At 51.6% G+C, this 18,929-nt stretch overlaps 1 protein-coding gene across 5 annotated transcripts in view; it reads left to right on the top strand.

Annotated features, from left to right (window-relative positions):
- Window positions 1-5,088: 5,088 nt before the first annotated feature.
- Window positions 5,089-18,929, top strand: part of LOC106984410 (maestro heat-like repeat family member 5) — a 64,352-nt gene continuing 50,511 nt past the window's right edge. For 2 of the 5 annotated variants that reach the window (XM_027063782.2, XM_027063781.2), the window contains exons 1-4: window positions 5,089-5,270; window positions 15,684-15,865; window positions 17,106-17,251; window positions 18,305-18,433. In XM_027063782.2, coding sequence (XP_026919583.2) covers window positions 5,137-5,270; window positions 15,684-15,865; window positions 17,106-17,251; window positions 18,305-18,433 — 591 coding nt within the window. In that variant the 5' untranslated portion in view covers window positions 5,089-5,136. The remainder of the gene's footprint in view (window positions 5,271-15,683; window positions 15,866-17,105; window positions 17,252-18,304; window positions 18,434-18,929) is intronic. The other 3 variants (XM_027063783.2, XM_027063785.2, XM_027063784.2) reach the window with 2 other exon arrangements.

An 18,929-nucleotide genomic window follows, 5' to 3' on the forward strand; every position in this document is an offset into this window, starting at 1 on the left:
GAAATTGTCAGGGAGCTGGGGCGGGGGCAGGAGGTGTGGGGACACCCTGTGTACTATTCTGTGGACAGAGAGAGTCTCTTGGGGGAAATAACATTGAAGCTGAGGGTAAGGGCAGTATAGCACGTGAAGGGAGAGGAAAGAGAGTCTGAGAAACCCTTTGCCTAGGCAAAGGCCCTGTGGCAGGAAAGACACAATGTTTGAGGAACAAGAAATAGTCCAGGAGGCCATGGGGCTGGTGAGCCGTGAGCTCACCAGAGAAGGGAGAGAACCAAGGAGACTGGCAAGACCAATAGGGACTCTCAGTCCCTTCTCCAGCTGAGAGTCACGGCCCACATGTTCCTTGCCCCACCACCTGGACCACCTCCCTTCTCAGCAGACCCCCCCCCAACTGCTGTCTCACCATCACTAGAGATGGACATGCCTGCCTCCTTGAGGAGGGGCCGGCCAGAGGGCCAGGCAGAGAGAGCAGCACGTCGGGAGAGGCCCGGGGTGGGGAGAGCCGAGGGGGAGGGGCGAGCAGGCCTTGCTGACCTGCCCGGTGTGGCTCGAACCCCCACATAATCCCCTCTTGTCTCCGCCACTGCCTCTGAGTTATTTTTAAAATCTCATTTTCAGAAAGTGGAGGAGAAAACCCTTCTCTGTTTTTTTCTGTGGAAGATTCAGAGAGGAGTCTGGAAAGAGGAACGGACCCTGGAGGACGGGGGGGGGGGGGGGTGTCCTGGGTCGTGCACCCACAGGGACCCAGGGTGTCTGCGGACCCTGGGCCGGCTCCGTCACATGCACCAGAGACAGGGAGCAGGACCCCTCCTGGGGCAGCCTCCACCAAGCACATTTGGCGCTTTCACCCATGTGATGGGCACCTAGCCCAGGCTGGAGCTCGGCAGGGACACAGGGTCCCTGGGGACCCTCCTGGGGCAGAGGGTCCAGCGAGAGACCATGGCTAGGAACCCACAGGGGGATCCCCAGGACTAGGAGGCTGGGGAGAGACACGAGCCTGTCCAGGGCCATCAGCAAAAGGCGTTGGGAGCAGTGACAGTTGATGGGGGACAGGAAGGGTCCCAGCAGGCGGAGGGCTGCATGTGTGGGCAGAGCAGAGTGGGCCTGGTGTGGTGGCAGCACCGACTGACCCCAGGGACCAGGGTCCACAGGGGCCTGTGGGCGGGTCCTCTCACTGGCACCCACAGGAGGCTCAGCGAGGGGGTAACTCCCTGATCCAAGAAATGCTGGGGCCAGAATTGGACGCACAGGGTCCAAGGCCCAGAGGAAGGGAAGTCTGGAGTCCCAGCCTGCACTTGAGGCCACTGGAGGCCGGGCTCGCTGGGCTCCGTGGGTTTAGACATCATGGGAGGAGTTCCGAGGCTCAGATGGGGCCATTATGCTCCTGGGGGAGGGTCCTCTGGAGAGAAACTTGGCCTGGCACCTTCTGTCAACACCCCCGCCTCGCAGAGGGGCCCAGCATGAGCTGGCACTCCAAGAGTTGATGTTGAAGCAACCTGAGCAGGGAGGATGAATGCTATGGAAGCCCAGGGAAAGCAGGGGTGGCCTCACAGAGGAGGTGACCTGGGCTGGGGTCTCTGAGGGCAAACAGGAGAGCGCAAGGAGCTTCTTTAGAAAAGCAGGTGTGTGATGGGGAGGGACTGGGCGTTAAGGAAAAACAAATATTCATGACACTTGTTGAAGACCCTGATTTATTCTAGGGAGCACTATCACAGCAGGTGCAGGGACCCGGGCGCTGGGGTTGCGCGTGGGAGGGGAAGACTGTCTCCATCAGAATGAAGCAGGGGCCGTGGGACGTCCAGGCACCAGCGGCTATGGGTCGGCGGATGGACAGGAGGAGACGTCCGGGGCGGAGGCGTTCAGGCTGAACCCACCTGCCAGGATTCTTGCTGAAGCCAGGCCAGGTGGTCAGACCTCCACTGGAGAGGTGGGGGTGGGGGGCAGGATGAGGAAACCGGTCAGATGTGGAGGGCGGCCAGATGTCGGCAGCGGAGGCTGGGGGCTCCCTGCTGAAACTGGAGGGCGCAGGAGGGCGCAGATGGGCCCAGGAGAAGGTTCTGGAGCCTGATCAAGCAGAGAATCTTGTCAAGGGCATTCCAGGGGCCAGGGGAGGGCACTGCACAAAGCCTCAGGGGCGGACCTGGCTGCAGCTGGGAGCAGGCAGGATGTGGGAGGAGGGGCCTGGGTAGCAGAGCAGGGGCTGGGCTGCTGGCCCGGGGTGGGCCCCAGCAGAAGTGGAGCTGGAGGGAGCCTGTGCAGGGGCGTGGGGGTGGGAGAGAGCTGGCGCTCTCCCACAGCTGCCGGGCCCCCGGTGGGTAGCACCCCTAGGTTGCCCAGCCGCCTGGAATGCCACGGTCCCCTCCCCAGACGCCTTCTGGGCTGGGAAAGCTGCGGGGACGCTGCCTGAGGCCTGCCTGGGCCCGCAGCGCCACCTGCCGGCCGCGTGGGGAGGCACAGGCGGGCGCCTCTTGGGGCCTGCTCAGTACTGTCCACAGGCCTCATCCGCACCCCCAGCTGGAGCTCCGTGGGGGTGGGGGGGGCCCGTGGTTGAACTCGGCTCCACCACTGCCTGCTGGGTGACCTCCAGCCAGGTTCTCACCCTCTCTGAGCTTCATCCCAATCCAGGGGTGTGAGCACGCCCAGCTATGAAGAGCAGGCAGCAGGCTGGGAGCCCACACCCAGCCACGGCGCTGCTCCCTAATTCCTGGCAGGTTCCAGGGGACACAGGCACGTGGCACGGCCCAGCCAGCGGCACTGGACCCCTGACATCTTGCCGTATTCACGGTGAGGGGCAAGGGGAGACGGACAAGGGTCAGATCTCAGCAGGTGACCCTCCCTGTGTCCCCTGGGCCGAGGTCCAGCCAAAGAGGCTCAACTTCTGCCATCTGCCCCGATGTGACGCTTGAATTCCCCAGACATCCAGCCTCCCCCAAACCCTGCAGAGGTGGGAGTGCGCGACCTCTGAAGCAGCTCCTTCAGCTTACCTGGGCCGGACTTGCTGGAAAGTTCTCCCTCGGAAACGAGTTTGCAGAAAACCTGCCTCAGCAGGTTGGCCGGGGGCAACTTAGTCTACAGTGTTGCAGGAACCCAAAAGGCCCACTGGGGCCTTGGGAAGGTCAAGGCCAGAACCTGCAAAGCCCCCAGGGCTCGTACCCTCCTCTGTCCCTTCCCTTCTGCCAGGACCCCTGAGCGGGGGATGGGCGGCCCTAAGGGGGCCCCACTCCCAGCCCCGAGGTCTCACTCTCGGCCCCAATTCCAAGTTCCCGAGTGGAGGGGAGACTGGTCAGGCCATCTTGCCCAATCAGCCTGGCAAATATCTAAAAAGGAGCTCTCCAAAGGGCTCTGCCCGTGGCTTCGTTGGTGTCCATGGAGAAAGTATCCCCCCACCCCGTGGCTGATGGTGGCAGTGTTCACGGAGTCGCTCAGGTGCTTGGTGGCTCACAGTAGCTAGACCCGTAGCTGTAAATCACCCCTAGGGCACAGTGAGATCTGGTCCAGTGACCAGGAAGTGATGAGTTTGGGGTATTTATTACCTGTTGTTCATAAAATGCATTTAATTGTGAGCTGCTGTGGCTGTATTCAACAACCAACTCTCGAAATTGCTGCGTATTTAGGAACAGTCATGCAAGCCGTTTTGGGGGTGGCTGGGGCACATCCCCAGCCAAGGCCACCAGCCACAAAGGTGCCCGGGACACAGCCCCGGGGCCTGTGGAGGACAATTCTCCCAGACGGGGCTCTTACAAACACCCAGTCTGGCAGCTTCGCACAATCGGGCTCAGCAGGGCCCCTCGGTCACGAAGGAGTTTATGGGCCTGGTTCTCAGCGGTCCGCTTCAGGGTGCTGGAGGGGAGGAACTCGAGCTCAGGGCTCCAGGTAAACCCGGATACGTGCCGACCTTTTCCATTTCAGAGCGACCCGAGGCACAGCTTCCTGTCTGGGCCTCGGAGGGAACCCCAGCTCCCAGCTCCTGGGCCTGCGGGAAGGTTTAAGGCTCCAGGTGACATTGTCAGAAGGGTGCCGGGGACCCGGTGAGGCCCCGATAAACATAGCACGCTCCCTCCTCACCTGGCCCCTGCCAGCCAGTTTCCTCCCTCCACCTGGTGGGGACCGAAACACCTGGCCCACAGGACCCCAGTTAGACCTGGGGATGCCGCCCCCAAAGCCCAGCCTCCGTGCCGCGGGGGCACCTGTCCTGCACCAGGCACCTCTCATGGAAAAGCAGTCTGAACGTCAGAACCAGCTGGGGGAGGGTGGGCATTGTCGCCCTGTTTGAAAGCAGTCACGGCCTCAGAGAAGTCATTCAGCCGGCAGTACCAGAGCTGGAGTTTGAACCCCAGGGGCCAGTGCTGAGGCCCCCGTGGCCTCAGGGGTGAGCCCTGGCTGGCTGTCATCTCTGAGACTCCCCAGCAGGGCCCTGGTCCCGGGGACAGACTGTTCCCAGAACGCAGGGGCTGAGTGCACAGTGTGGCTTCAAGGACCCCTTGAGGGAGATGGTTATGGGGGTGCAGGTCGCTGGCCCAGCAGCAGGTCCTGGCCCACAAGAGCCCCTTATCCCTGCAGCGTCCTGGCTCTTAGCCCTCCACTCACCAGCCCCACCTGCAGGGCCTCCAACAGCCGGATATGGTGACAAGGGGCCATGCTGGGTGTCCCCGGCCAGCCTTCTGGACCACGCTTGCCCTGCAGCCTTGCGACTGGACTGTGGCCCAGTGCGATGGGCGGTCACGAAGAACCCTAATTCTGCCACGTTTCCCCAGTGCAGAGCATGGGTGACTTATCTATTGCTGTGTAACTAATGACCCCAAAACTTAGGGGCTTACAACATACATTCACTATCTCACCAGTGTCTCGGGTCAGGAATCCAGGATTAGCTGGGTCTTCGGTCTCAGGGTTCCTCACAAGCCAAGGTGTCAGCCGGGGCGGGCTCCGTGGATCTTACAGGGGACAGTTCGGGACCAGAGACAGAAGGGCTGAGCCCAAGGCCACACCAGGAGCACAGGTGCACACACATGCACGTGCCGTGCCCAAGCGCTGGCCCTGGGAAAGTGCCTTGAGCACTGGAGCCATTGTGACCTCAGGGGTGAGGTCAGGGCTGGCTGGGGTGGGGAGGGGGTACCCAGAGATAAGGCTGCCCCGCTGGGCATGAGGACAGAGCTGGAAGCTGGGGCCTGTGGGTTCTCCAAACTGCACCCCAACATGGACAAGCAGAATTCGGAAAAGTCACACAGCCACGCCTCGGCCGATAGGACGTCATCAGCCGTGTCCCAGAACCCCAGGTCAGCGCAGCACCAGGCTGGGACATGTCCCCCCAGGAGGGGACGTGTCCCCAGAAGGGACACCCTATGTCCTGCTTCCCCGCAGGTGCCCCGGCCCCTCCATCTTTCGGGACAGTGCCTCCCTGCAGGGCAGCAAGGGGCACCCTGGGGGGCATCTGGCGCTGAGCCCCAGGCCTTGAGCCAAGAAAAGAGGGGTCCCTACATCCAGGAGCAGCCGGGGAGAGGGTAGGATTGGGACTGAGCCCCCCTGGCAGCTCCTGACTTAGTGGAGAGGAGGATGGGAGGGGGGATATTGGATCCAAGTGCTGGCTTTGCCATCGCCCTGCGGGGTGGTGGTTGACAGCTTGTGGGGACCAGAGGTGTGGCTGGAAGCGTGTCACAGTCCCCGTCCACACGTGCCTACTGCATGAGTGAACGCAGGGACCGACAGACTGTCCGCCTGCTTCCCTGAGCCTCGGCTTCTTACCCACACAGTGGACGGTGGTACAATGGCCAGCGTCCCGGCAAAGACAAGGCGCGTCCTAGGGAAGGCTCCTCCCGGCCTCCAGGCGGGTGCTCCGGGGCGGCTCCACCTCCCGTGCCAGGGGCCCGGCGGGCTCCCTCCCCTGCCTCCCCAGACCCCGGGGTGCCCTCCTTGGGGGCCCTGGGCGCCCAGACCATCCCTGGGCGGGTTCCCGAGCAGGAGTCCTGCGTGCGATGCCCGTGGTGGGGAGCTGTTCCAGAAGGAGCAGCTTTGTGCTTGTTTGGAACTCACTTATTTTTGTGTGCGCACAGTCGTTTCCACGTGTGTGTTGTCAGGCCTGTCTTCTCCTCTGCCGCATCTTGGATCACTTCTAAGGCGAGAAAACGCTCCCCTCTGCAGCTGTTTGCCTGACTACACTTCTGTCGCCTTCTGTACTTAAAAATATATTCCACTTTGGCCGTCACAGGGCTAGGATGCCGTTTCAGGGCAAGATACAGGCCAAGTGCTTGTGGGTGACACCGAGCCGTCCGGGTGCGGAGGGGCGCCGGGGACTCCAGCCCTTCGTGAGACGCCCCCAGAGGTGGCACCAGCCGGCCTCGGTCTGAAAGGCCGCACTTTCTGGGAGTGGCAGGGAAGCGGCTGGTTTTCTGGCCGGTGGTAGGAAGAAGGGGTCGTCCAGGAAGGTTCAAGTGTGCGCTGAGCTCTGCTGGCCACGGTCCCCAGGCTGCAGGCTTCAGGCTCGGGCTGGGTCTGAACCAGTGTCGTTCTGCAGAGGCTGCGTGTGCGGGGACAGGTCACTGAACCTCTCTGTGTCTCGGCACCTCGTGGGGTTGGCATAGGCGGACGGCACGGACGTGATGGGGGTGGGGGGCAGAGGGGCGGAGGTGAGATGACCAGGGGGCGCCCTCCCCTCCCCAGCAGGACGTCACGTGCAGCGGGGCGGGTGGCCGTCCCCCCAGAATGTCTCACTTATCCACCACTCAGTCCTTCGGCTACCCCACACCCTCGCACCAGGCACCTGTCGGACACCTGCACCCCAGCGGTCTCCCTGTCCCCAGCTGGCACGGCACCCGGCTTCCTGTCCGCCTGTCGCCTGTCCCCCAGGACACAAGCTCTCCAAGGGAAGGGGTTTCCGTCTGTCCTGTTCAGACGAACCCCCAGGCCCTGCAGCATCTCCTGGTATGCAGTAAGCACGTAATAAATCCTCCCTGAAGGAACGAGGCCGCCCCCGGGGAGGGCTCGGGAACCGTGAAGGTGGCCAGCCACTGCAGGCCGAGGGCCTCACCCCGTCTCTGTCCCCGGCACCTCGGAAAACGCTTTCATCCTGAGGATGGGCTGGCTGCGTCCCGTGTCACCCACACTCCGACATGCAGAAATGCAACATCTCTGGCAGCCCCAGGAGTGTCCCCTGCGTGGCCACCTGGCTCCCAGAGCCAGATGGCAGGGCGAGGGCATGGCTATGGGGTGGAGTGACCATGAATGCCCTCTGGGAAGGCGGCTGGAGGAGGCCGGGCTGCCGGGAACAGCCCCAGGAGGACAGGAGGAGGAGGAAGCCACTGTGTGGGGAAGGCCCTCCTGGCAGCCCACCCTCGGACTCAGCCTCTCATTCATTCGTTCAGTGGACCTTCAAGGACAGCCTTCCCTGGGACATGCTGGGGACCCAAGAATGGCCAGCGCGTCCCCAGGGACACTGGGGAAGGGGAAGGGCCGGGGGCTAGTCAGCAGTAAGGGAGGCACCCCCACCCTGGGATGCTCTCCACAAGCCAAGAAGGCTGAAGGGGGGCATCTGTGCCTTGCTCTGAAGGGGACAGGAGAGAGGAGGAGGAGGAAGGAGGCAGGAAGGATACATGCTCCGGGCAATGGGCCCAGGGTCCTGGGGAGCTGGGGGCTGTCACAGGGCTTCTCCAGAAATCAGGATGGGCCTGACCACAAATGTTACTGAGAACCTGTTGAGGTACCAGACCTTGCTCCACACGTTAAGGGATAGACTTGGAGACAAGACGTAAAGATCTCTGCCCTGGTGGCTACATTCCCGTGGGGGAAACAGTCAATACACCACCCCTGTAATACAGTAAATTATATAATGTTACAAGGTTAAAAGTGACGTAGAAGAAAGTTGAGAGGGTAGGGGGTAGAGAGGGCAGGGTGAGGGGTACGTTGCAATTTTAAATAAGTTCATCAAGGAGGTAACAACTGAGCTGGGACTCAAGGGAGGTGAGAAACTGACCCAAGCAGCTATCTGGAGGAAGGATGTTCCCCAGCCTAAAGGGACAGCCAGTGTAAAGGTCCTGGGGTAGAAACGTGCCTGGTGGTTTAAGGAGCAGCGGGAGCTCACTGTGACCGGAGTGGAGTAAAGCAGAAAGAAATGAGATGGGAGAGGGGGCGAAATCATTTTTGTTCTTAGAGATCTTGCTTTCTTTTTTATTGCGCTATAATTCATGCACAGTAAGATTCACCGTCCTCAGTGGGTCACTTTGCAAGTTTTGACAAAGTCACACAGACATGAAACCACCACCACAAGCAAGAGAGGAAACAGCTTTGTCTCCCCAGAATCCACCATGCCCCTTAGGCAGTCAAGCCTCCTCCAGCTTCCCATCCCCGGAAACCACTAAGCTGTTTTCTGTTTAGTTGGACCTTCTTCAGGAAGTCATAAGAAGGGGACAATACAGTGCGCAGCCCTCAGGGGCCGGTCCCTGTCACATGGCATGATGCAGGCAAGAGCCACCCGTGTTGTTTCTCCGCAATGCATTCCTTTTTATGGCTGGTGAGTTTTTCCGCGGATGTAATACAGTTTCTTTAGGCACTCACCAGGCAGAGGACGTGCATTTCTTCTGGCTGGGGCTATGACAGGTAGCGCCGTGAGAAACACTCGTGTACAGCTTTTGTGGGAAAGGGAGTTGTTATTTTATCGGAGTGAATGCCTAGGAGTGGGGCAGCAGAGTGCGCGGGGAACCTCCTAAGAAAACACCAAGCCCCTCTCTCCACACGGCCGTGCAGTTTTGCGTCCTCACCAGCACTGCACGAAAGGGCCAGTTACCCCCCAACCTCACCAGCACTTGGTGTTTTCAGGCCTTTCTCCCCCAATCTTAGCCATTCGAGTAGACATGTAGCAATATTCCCCTTTGACTTGTTTCCCTCATGAGGAATGACGTCGAGCACCGGTCATGTGGATCTCCTTGGGTGGGGTGTCTATTCAGATCTTTTGTCTGTATTTCATCAGATGGCTTGCGCTGGGGTTTGAGTTTCTGTTTCGTGAGTGATGTGTATGTAGTCCGGATATGGATCTTTATCGGATACGTGATTTGCAAATATTCCCCCCAAATCCACGGCTTCCCTTTTCGGTTTTTTCTAGATGTCTTTCAAAACGCAGAAGTTCTTACTTTGGACGACATCCAATTTAACGTTCATTTTTTTTTTTCTTCTATGGATGGTGCTTTTAGAGGCACACCTAAGAAATCTTTGTCTAGCCCAAGATCACAAAGCTTTTCTCCTGTATTTTCTGCTAGAAGCTTGGAACTCTGGGTTTTACTTTTAGGTCTACGATCTAGAGTTCATTTTCGTACACAGTGTGAAGTATAGGGTGGGGCCCATTTTTTGCATGTGTATATCCAATCATTGCACACCATGTGTCGGATACACTTCTTAACTGAATTACTTTTGCGCCTTTATCAAAAATCAGTTGGCTTTGTATGTGTGAGTCTTTTTCTGGTCTCTGTTTTGCATTGACTATTTAGATAAATTTAGACAAAATTGCATCTTCACAGTATTGAGTCTGCTTTTTGGGGTTCTTTTTAATGTTTTTATTTATTTTTGAGACAGAGCATGAGCAGGGGAGGGGCAGAGAGAGGGGAGACACAGAATCCGGAGCGGGCTCCAGGCTCTGAGCTGTCAACACAGAGCCCGACGTGGGACTCAAACCCATGAACTGCGAGATCATGACCTGAGCCAAAGTCAGTCGCTGGACTGACTGAGCCACCCAGGTGCACCCGCCCCCCCCATTGAGTCTTCTGATCCATGAAGATGGTGTATCTCTCCACTTATTAAAGTCTTCTTGATTTCTTCTATTGCTATTTTATATTTTACAGCCCATAAACCTTGCAATTATTTGTTACCTAAATATCTCATGTCTTTAATGCTACTATATATGGTAACTTTTTTTTAACTTTATTTATTTACTTAGAGAGAGAGAGATAATGAGAATGAGTGGGGGAGGGACAGAAAGAGAGAGTGAGAGAGAGAATTCCAAGTAGGCTCCACCCTGCCAGGGAAGAGCCCTATGAGGGGCTCGAGCCCATGAACTGTGAGACCCTGACTTGAGCCAAGATCAAGAGTCAGACACTTAGCCAACTGAGCTACCTATACAGCACCTTTTTAATTTCAATTCCAACTGCTTATTGCTAGTATAGAGAAATATGGCTGATTTTTGTACACTGACTTTATTTTTGCAAATTTCCTAAAGTCCCGGGTCAGTTTTGATAGTTTTTTTATAGAGTCTTTGGAATTTTCTAATTAGGTGATAACATCCTCTATATGTAGAGATCATTTGTTTCTTCCTCTGCAGTCTGTACATTCTTCATTTCTTTTCTTACCTGTTTGTATGGACTAAGCCCTCAGTACCCTGTCAAATAGAAGTGGTAAGAACAAACACCCTTTCCTCATTCCCAATTATGTAAGGAAAACATTCAGTCTTTCACCATTAAGTATGACATTAACTATAGGATTCGTGTAGGTATTCTTTATTGGGTTGAGGAAGTTCCTTTAATTCCTATTTTTATTGGGAATGGATGTTGAATTTTCTCAAACGCTTTCTCTGCTTCTGTTGAGATGATAATATGGTTTTCTCCTTTCATCTACCAATATTGGGAGTTACATTGATTTTCAAATGTTCAACAAGCTTTGCATGCCCAGGATAAGGCCCACTTGGTCATGGTAGATGAATGAGCATGTCCATATATTTTGGATTCTTACGTGAAGAAAGTTTGCAGGGCCTTTATTCGGTTTGGGTATCGGGATATTAAGGCTCACCTCACTGAATGAGTTAAGAAGTAGTCTCTCATCTTTCATTTTCTGAAAGAGTTTTATAGTATTGGTATCATTTCTTCCCTAAATGCTTGGTAGAGTTTAAGAGTAAAGCCATCGGGCCTAAAGTTTTCCTTGTGGGAGAACGTTCAACTACAAATTCAATGTTTATAATAGATGGGCTATTTTGGTTATTTAGTTCTTCTTGATTGAGCTTTGGCATTTAGTCCTTTTATGACGAAGGAATTCATCCATTTCATCTGAGTTGTCAAATTTATTGGCATGAAGTTGTTCATAATATTCCCTCATTGTCCTTTTAATGTCTGTAGGATCTTTAATGGTGTATCTGTTCTTAATCTTGATATTAATAATTTGTGTCTTCTTTCTTTTTGCCCTAATAAAGCCTGCTGGAGGTTTATCAGATGTATTCACTCCTCTTTTCCAAGAGCCAGCTTTTGGTTTTACTGATTTTCTCTACTGCTTTTCTGTTTTCTACTTCATTGATTTCTGCTCTTTTATTATTTTCTTTCTTTGGGTTTAATCTTCCCTTTTTTTCCCTAGTTTTTTAGGTGGAAACTTAGGTCACTGATTTCAGACCCCTATTCTTCTCTAATACTATAAATTTTCATGATGTAAATTTCCCTCAAAGTACTGCTTTAGCTGCACCCCATGCATTTTTATATGTTGTGTTTTCACTTTCATTCAGTTCAAAGTCGTTTTTACTTTGTGTCAGTTTCTTCTTGACCTAAGCAGTATTTACAATTGTTACTTAGTTTCAAAATACTTGGGAATTTCCCATACATCTTTCTGCTATTGATTTCTAATTTAATTTTATTGTGGCCAAAGAGTATGCTTTGTTTGATCTGAATCCTTCTAAACTTATTGAGACTATTTTATGGCCCAGAATATGATCTATGTTGGTAGGTGTTCCACATGCACTCGAAAAGAATACTTGTTCTTCTGCTTTTAGATGGAGAGTTTTGTAAATGCCAATTAGATCACATTAGCTAAGAGTATTGTCCAACTCTTTTATATCTTTAATGATTTTCTGTCTTCTTGCTCTATCAATTATTGACAGAGGGGTGTGAAATCTTCAACTATGATTCTACTATCCTTCAACTATTTCTCCTTTCAGTTCTATCTCTTTTGCTTTATGTATTTTGATGTTCTGTTATTAGGTGCATGAACAATTAAAATTGCCAAGTCATCTTGATGAACAACCCCTTTGTCATTATGAACTGATTCTTTTATTTTCTTTTTTTTTATTTAAGAGAGGGAGAGAGAGAGAGTGAGAGCGAGAGCTCATGTGCATGAGCAGGGTAGGGGCAGAGGGAGAGAGAGAATGTTAAGCAAGTTCCAAGCTCAGCATCCAGCCCAATGTAGGGCTGGATCCCATGACCTTAGAATCATGACCTGAGCTAAAATCAAGAGTCGGATGCTTAACCGACAGAGCCAGCCAGGTGCCCCTGAGGTGATTCTCTTTATCCATGGCTATATTATTATATACTTTAAAATATACTGTGTCTGATATTAATATAGCCACTCCAGTTTTATTCAGATTATTATTAGTGTGGTTTCTCTTTTTCCATCCTTTATTTTTCATTGATTTGTGTCTATTATATTTCAAGTGTATTTCTTATAGGCAGCATATACTTGGGTCTTGATTTTTTATTCAACTTGACAGTCTCCACTATTTGATTTAGATATTTAAACCATTTGTATTTAATGTGATTATTGATATGATTTCATTTTAGTCTACTGTCTTGCAATTTGTTTTTGCTTTGTTTCTTCTCTTCTTTGCTCTATTTTTCCTCTTCTGCCTTCATTTGCATTAACTGAGTATTTTTTATGATTCCATTCTATGTCTTTTGTTGGCTTATTACTACATATATTTTGGTTTACTCTCTCTTTGATTTTTTAGTGATTGCTTTCGTGCTTATAGTTTACAATTTTACAATATCTCAGTCTACCTTTAAGTGATAATGTGCCACTCAGCGTATAAGAATCTTACAACATTTTATTTCCATTTCCCTCTCCTGGCCTTTATGGTATTGTTGACAAATATTTTACTTCTACATTTGTTATAGGCCCCACAAGGCGTTATTATTTTTACTTTGAACTTGAACAATAAGAAAGAATATTTTATGCTCACTTACATATTTACCCTTTCCGCTTTTTTTTTTTTTTTTTGGTCCATATTTCCATCTGGTATTATTTTCCTTCTGTCTGAAAGACATCCTCAAACATTTCTTATGGCACAGGTCTGCTAGTTATAAATTCTTTCAGTTTTAGTGCATATGATAAAGGCTTGGTTTTACCATCCGTTGTTAAAATGTTTTTCTCTGACTAGCTTGCCAGGTTTGTTTCTCTTAGTGCTTTGAAATGTTGTTCCATGTCTGCTGGCTTGCGTTGTTTCTGACTAGAACCACACTCTTGCTTGTATCGTTGTACCTTTGCATATAATGCATCCTTTATATCTGGCTTTCTTTCTTAAGATTTCCTCTTAGCATTGGTTTTAGGCAATTATATTTCAATGCCATTTGGTATGGTTTTCTTTATGTTTGTTTCAGTTGAGGTTCGTTGTGTTTTCTGGATCTGTGGGATTTTTAGTTTTTATTAATTTGGAAACTTCAGATATTATTTCTTCAAATATTGTTTTCTGTCTCCCTTTCTTCTCCTACAAGAACTCACATTACACACACATGCCATGGCTTTTGAGGTTGTTCTACAATTCACTGAAGCTCTGTTCCATTTTATCCAGTCTTTTTTTCTATTTCTGTTTCATTTTTAGATAGTTGCTGGTGCAGTGTCTTCAAGTTCACTACTCTTTGTTTCTACTGTGTCTAATCAGCTATTAAACTCATCCAGTGTATTCTTAACCTCAAACGTTGTATTCTTCATCTTGCTTATGTTTTCCATATCTCTCCTTAGCATGCTTATGTTTTAATCGACCATGTTGAACATGTGTAATATTGTTACGATAACATTTGATGTCCTTGTCTACTAATTCTATCATTTGTGTCATTTCTGTGTTGCTTTTGGTAAGTTAATTTTTTTCTCCTACTTAGGGGTCATACTTTCTTGCTGCCATGCATGCCTGGTAGTTTTTTATTCAATGTCAGCCATTGTGAACTTTACCTTGTTGGGTGCTGGATATTTCTGTGCTTTTCAAATGTTCCTGAGTTTTGTTCTATAACACAATTCATTTAAAAACAATTTGGTCTTTTTGAGGCTTGCTTTTAAGCTTTGTTAGGCAGCACCAAAGCATTCTTGTCTAAGGATGATTGTTTTTTCCTTCATCACCAAGATAATACCACTTGGAGTACCCTGCCCGGTGCCCTATGAATTACGAAGTTTTCCACTGCGGCTGTTAAAAAAAAAAGGAATTATTCTCAGCCTGTGTGAGCTCTGAGGAGCGTTTCTTCTGCTCCTGTTGGGTGGCCCTTTTCCCACATGCACTAACCAGCACTCAGAGGCGGACTTGGGGTGGGGGGGAGTCTTCAAACCTCCAGTGCTCACTTTCTCTCACTGTGCAGTTGTCTCCTAGTACTCTTCCCTGCAAACACAAGCCACTTTGGCCTCCCCAAACTTCCACCTCCATTTTCTCCACTTGAGTGGCCCACAGAGCTTCCTGGGCTCCCTCATTCTGCAAATCAGAAACCCAGACAGCAAGTTGTGACAATTTGGGGGCCGACCCTGCAGATTTTCCACCTCTCTGGGATACTTATCTTGCACTTCTTGTCGCCTAATGTCTGATATTAGTGGGTTTGTATATGTTTTTCCAATTTTTGAGTTGTTCAAGGCAGGAGGGGGAATCTGGTTTCTGTTGCTCTATCTTGAAGGGAAGTACGGGTGTCGTCTTTACCATCTTCAGGACTTTGAGCTTTTTGCTGAGTGCAATGGGGAACCACAAGAGGGTTTTGAGCTACATGATCTGACATACATTTCTCACATAGTAGAATAAATTAATGGGTACATGTTAAGAGATGAACCACCTTCTAATATATCATATAATGTACCCTTTGAATTTGTTGACAGTCTGTTGTCTTGCTCACTGTTACATCCTCAGTGGGTAGAAAGAATGTGACTTGCCTGTGGTCGGTATTTGGGAACCAGGAACTGAGAGTGAAGGAGAAATGGGATCCCAGAGCAGGTGGAGCAGAGACCCACTCCTGCCATGAGGGTCCAAGAGGAAGTTGTGAAACAAACAGCTTGGGCACCACCCCCAAAATGAAGGATACCTCCTTTTTTGGCCCCTCTGGCAATGAGCACAATCTGAGGGAATCCTGTCCCCACATTTGCAAAAGGAGAGAAGGGGAAAAGGAAGGAGGAAGGAACCAGCTTCAAGGGATCGATGTCCTTCCTTGCCCATGCCACACGTTTTTTCTCAGTATCTCTGTCATGCAAACATAATTGTTCTCAAGCACCAGGAGACGGGGAGGGGGGGAGGTCTGGAGCACAGACGGTGTTGTAGTCCAGCACACCCATCTTCATGGCTCCTGTTCCCACCTGCCCTGTAGCCCTTGGACCCCCACCAAAGACCCCCTCGGTGATATCTGGGTAGCCAGGACAGTCTTGTGTGTGACCCTGAAAGACTGGCTCCCCCAAGTCAGTGCAAGAGCTAGAGTTGGGGATGCCATACCCTGAGCCCTCCAGGTCCTGTCAGTCACATCTGTGCCACCAGCACTTGCTGGGAAGTCAGGCCTCTCCAGACCCACAGTAAATGCTACCTACTTAACAGCATCCCTGAGGCTTTCAGACCCTTTCCCTACTCCCAGGGTTTAGCCAATCCATTGAACAGAAGGTAGACACATGCAAGGATGTTGCCATGCCTGATCCTGACCAACATGGCTCTCAGTGTCTGCTGGCCTTGCATTCATGAATGCACATGAGGATGCCTACATACATCCTGGACCTCTTTTCCATTTCAGAACGTCCTCCCATGTCTCCAAATCCATGAAGGAGTTGTCTTACCTGAAGGTACCTCAGGACCCTTCCTGCAAAGACAGACAGGGATACTCAACCACCATCATTCTCTGCAAGTCACAGAGCAGCCAGGTTGCCGTGAGGCCCAAGGAGCACAACATGTTCATGGAAGAAACCTACAGTGCGGGTGATCACCAGCCCTGGGACTCCAGCAGGGCAGGAGATGGGGTGGTCAGGTTCCAGCAGACCCTATCATGTTCCTGCACCAAAAATGTTAAGGATGAGGGCCAGAGGGAATCCACCCACCCGGGGACCTTGGGGATGTCAAGGACCTTGTGGACATAGTGAGACCTTCAGGAGAGAGCTCTACACACCCTCCTTGGCCTCTTCATGCCTCCTCATGCTCCATCCTAAGCCCAAAACTTCCCTCCCTCACACCTCACCTTCCATTTTTCTCCCACACCGTTTCACACCTTAGGACCTCAGCTTAGGCCTGATCCTTTCACAAGAATGCTTCTCCCTTCATTCAAAGGGTAACATGACTTCATCATTCTAGGCAAAGTTAAATTGCCACCTCCTCCAAGTGGCCAGTCCTGAATGTCCCTCCATCTTTTGGGGGATGTATTATCCCTGCCCTCTCTGTGTGCCCAGGGCCTTTTATACAACTACAGAACCAGAGTCCACTGATATTGAGTAGGGTTCCCATGGGCTGGGGACTCCTTCAGAACTGAGCTGGGTCCTGACTCCTCTTTGAGCCCACACACACAGTCCTACGACCACACAGAGTGAACAACATTGAATGTTGAATGACAACATGGAAGGTGAGGGAGTTAAGGGATGAATAGATGGAGGGGTGGAGGGGTGGGTGGGTGGGTGGGTGGGTGGATGCGTGATGGGTGGATGGATAAACTTATGAATGGATTAGTGGGTAGACAGGTGGATAGATGAATTTGTGATCAGATGGGTGATGGATGGATAGATGGATATATTTACTAATGCATGGACTGGTAAGTGAGTGTAAAGATGGACAGACAGGTGGATGAATTGATGGACAAATAGGCATATGGATGAATGTGTGGGTGGATGGACAGATGAATTGATGGACAGGTAGATGATAGATGAATGGATAAGTGGATGGATGAAAAAGTGGTTGAATCAATGAATGGATGGAAATATGCATGGGTGTTTATACAGGGTGTGAAAACCTGCCTGTCTTCCTGCTTCGTATCCTATCTCAAACTCCAAGAGGACTCTTTGGACAGTCAAGAGGCCCAGGAATTCCCAATATATTCAGTTCTTTAGTCTTCATTTTCAAGTCACTCTTTCCCATTCCCAGCCCTACCACTTCCCTGCCTATGCATCCCAGCTAGCACAGTGTAACCTCCCCACAGCCTATCCACCCTCACACCTTTTTCCATCTCCTTTAGCCATTTGCTTCAAGATGCTCCAGGACCTGAATGGTTCAGACCCTCGCAGCCTGAAGTACATCATTAAGAAGATCAAGAACATGGCTCACGAGGCCCCCAACCTGGTGCTGGAAACTATCCATGACTACTTTGTGAACAACCCAGAGGTGGGAGCTGCTTGAGCCATTGGAGGGAATGCATGGAAGCAGAGGGAGGGCTGGACTCCAAGGCAGGTTCAAATCTTGGCTCTTTGGTACAGCTGCTTGATTTGGGGCAAGTCAGTACTCCTCATATGTCTAATGGGTTAAGCAGGGAGGGAAGAAGGTGGACCATGTGTTGACCACCCTCAGAATAGTCTCATAATATAGATATTATGACCCCCATAGATGAGGAAACAGGCTTAGGAAAGGAAAGTGATTTGCCTAAAGTCACAGAGAAATTAAGTAGCAGAGATGGATGAATGGATGGATGGATGGATGGATGGTTGGATGGATGGATGGATGGGTGGATGGATGGGTGGGCGGATGGATGGGTGGATGGGTGGATGGATGGTTGGATGGATGGAACGTTGGCTGAATGGATGGGTGGATGGATGGGTGGGCGGATGGATGGGTGGTTGGCTGGATGGATGGGTGGATGGATGGATGGTTGGCTGGATGGATGGGTGGATGGATGGATGGATGGATGGATGGATGGATGGTTGGCTGGCTGTATGGGTGGACAGATGGATGGATGGATGGATGGGTTGGTGGGTGGGTGGATGGATGGATGGATGGTTGGCTGGCTGGATGGGTGGATGGATGGATGGATGGTTGCCTGGCTGGATGGGTGGATGGATGGATGGATGGATGGGTGGGTTTGTAGTTGGCAGATAGATGGATGGATAACTAGGGGGAAGATCTGATTGAGTTTTAACAAATGAGTGAATGAATGAATGAACTGACTTTAGAGGTGGAATGCTTTTAAAATCCCATAGCTGTTCTTGAGATAGAGACAAACTTTTATTTGTCTGTCTCTGCAGAACCTCGTTCGAGGCCTGCCTATAGTGTGTGTTCACTAAATAGTTATTAGATGAATGGCCAAGTGCATCCACTGTGACCCTCTCCCTCTGGCCTCCTCAGCCCCCTCGGCACCCCCACACCCAGGCTTTCCCCGGTGGCCACTCCCTGTGTGACCGGACCCCACCTGTCCCTGAGCCTCTGCCCACTCTGCCCCCACAGATGTCCTGCCGGCACAAGTTCTGGCTGTTCCAGGTCCTGGAGGCAGCCATCGAAGCCAGCGACTCCCTGGAGGAGGCCTGGGAGAAGACGTTCATGAAGCTGGCCCTGGAGAACATGACTAAGTCCACGGTGAGCCTCCCATGCCAGCAGATAGGCCACTTCTGGGAATGCAAGCTGCTGCCCCCGGCTCCCAAATAATAATGGAGATGTCCCGCCCTGTGGTTGACCAAGTGATTTCTGTCCATTTTCATTTTCTTAACACCAGTCCCTTCAGAGGGACAAACTCAGGCACCCATTTTACAGTTGAGAAAAGTGAGATTCAGAGAGCTCATGGCCTGAGTCTAAGGGCCCATAAGTGGAAGAACCAAATGTCAGCTGCCCCTTAGCACCCCTTCCTGACAGCCCCCGCCCTGGGGTGGGTTCTGGGACCACCCCTCCACCACCGGTTTCATGATTCCCATGGCTGCCCCCCCCCCCCAACCTCTGGGAGGCCTCCTGCAAGGAGGCCTACCCATACTCCAGGTGTAACACAGCCTCCACGACCACCTCCTGAGTCCTGCCTGGTGGACACTTCCGGGTTTGGTTCTGAACTGCGCCTACCCCAGGATGTTGCCCAGGGACCTGG

Source organism: Acinonyx jubatus, chromosome F2 (assembly GCF_027475565.1).
Source record: "Acinonyx jubatus isolate Ajub_Pintada_27869175 chromosome F2, VMU_Ajub_asm_v1.0, whole genome shotgun sequence".
Taxonomy (NCBI): Eukaryota; Metazoa; Chordata; class Mammalia; order Carnivora; family Felidae; genus Acinonyx; species Acinonyx jubatus.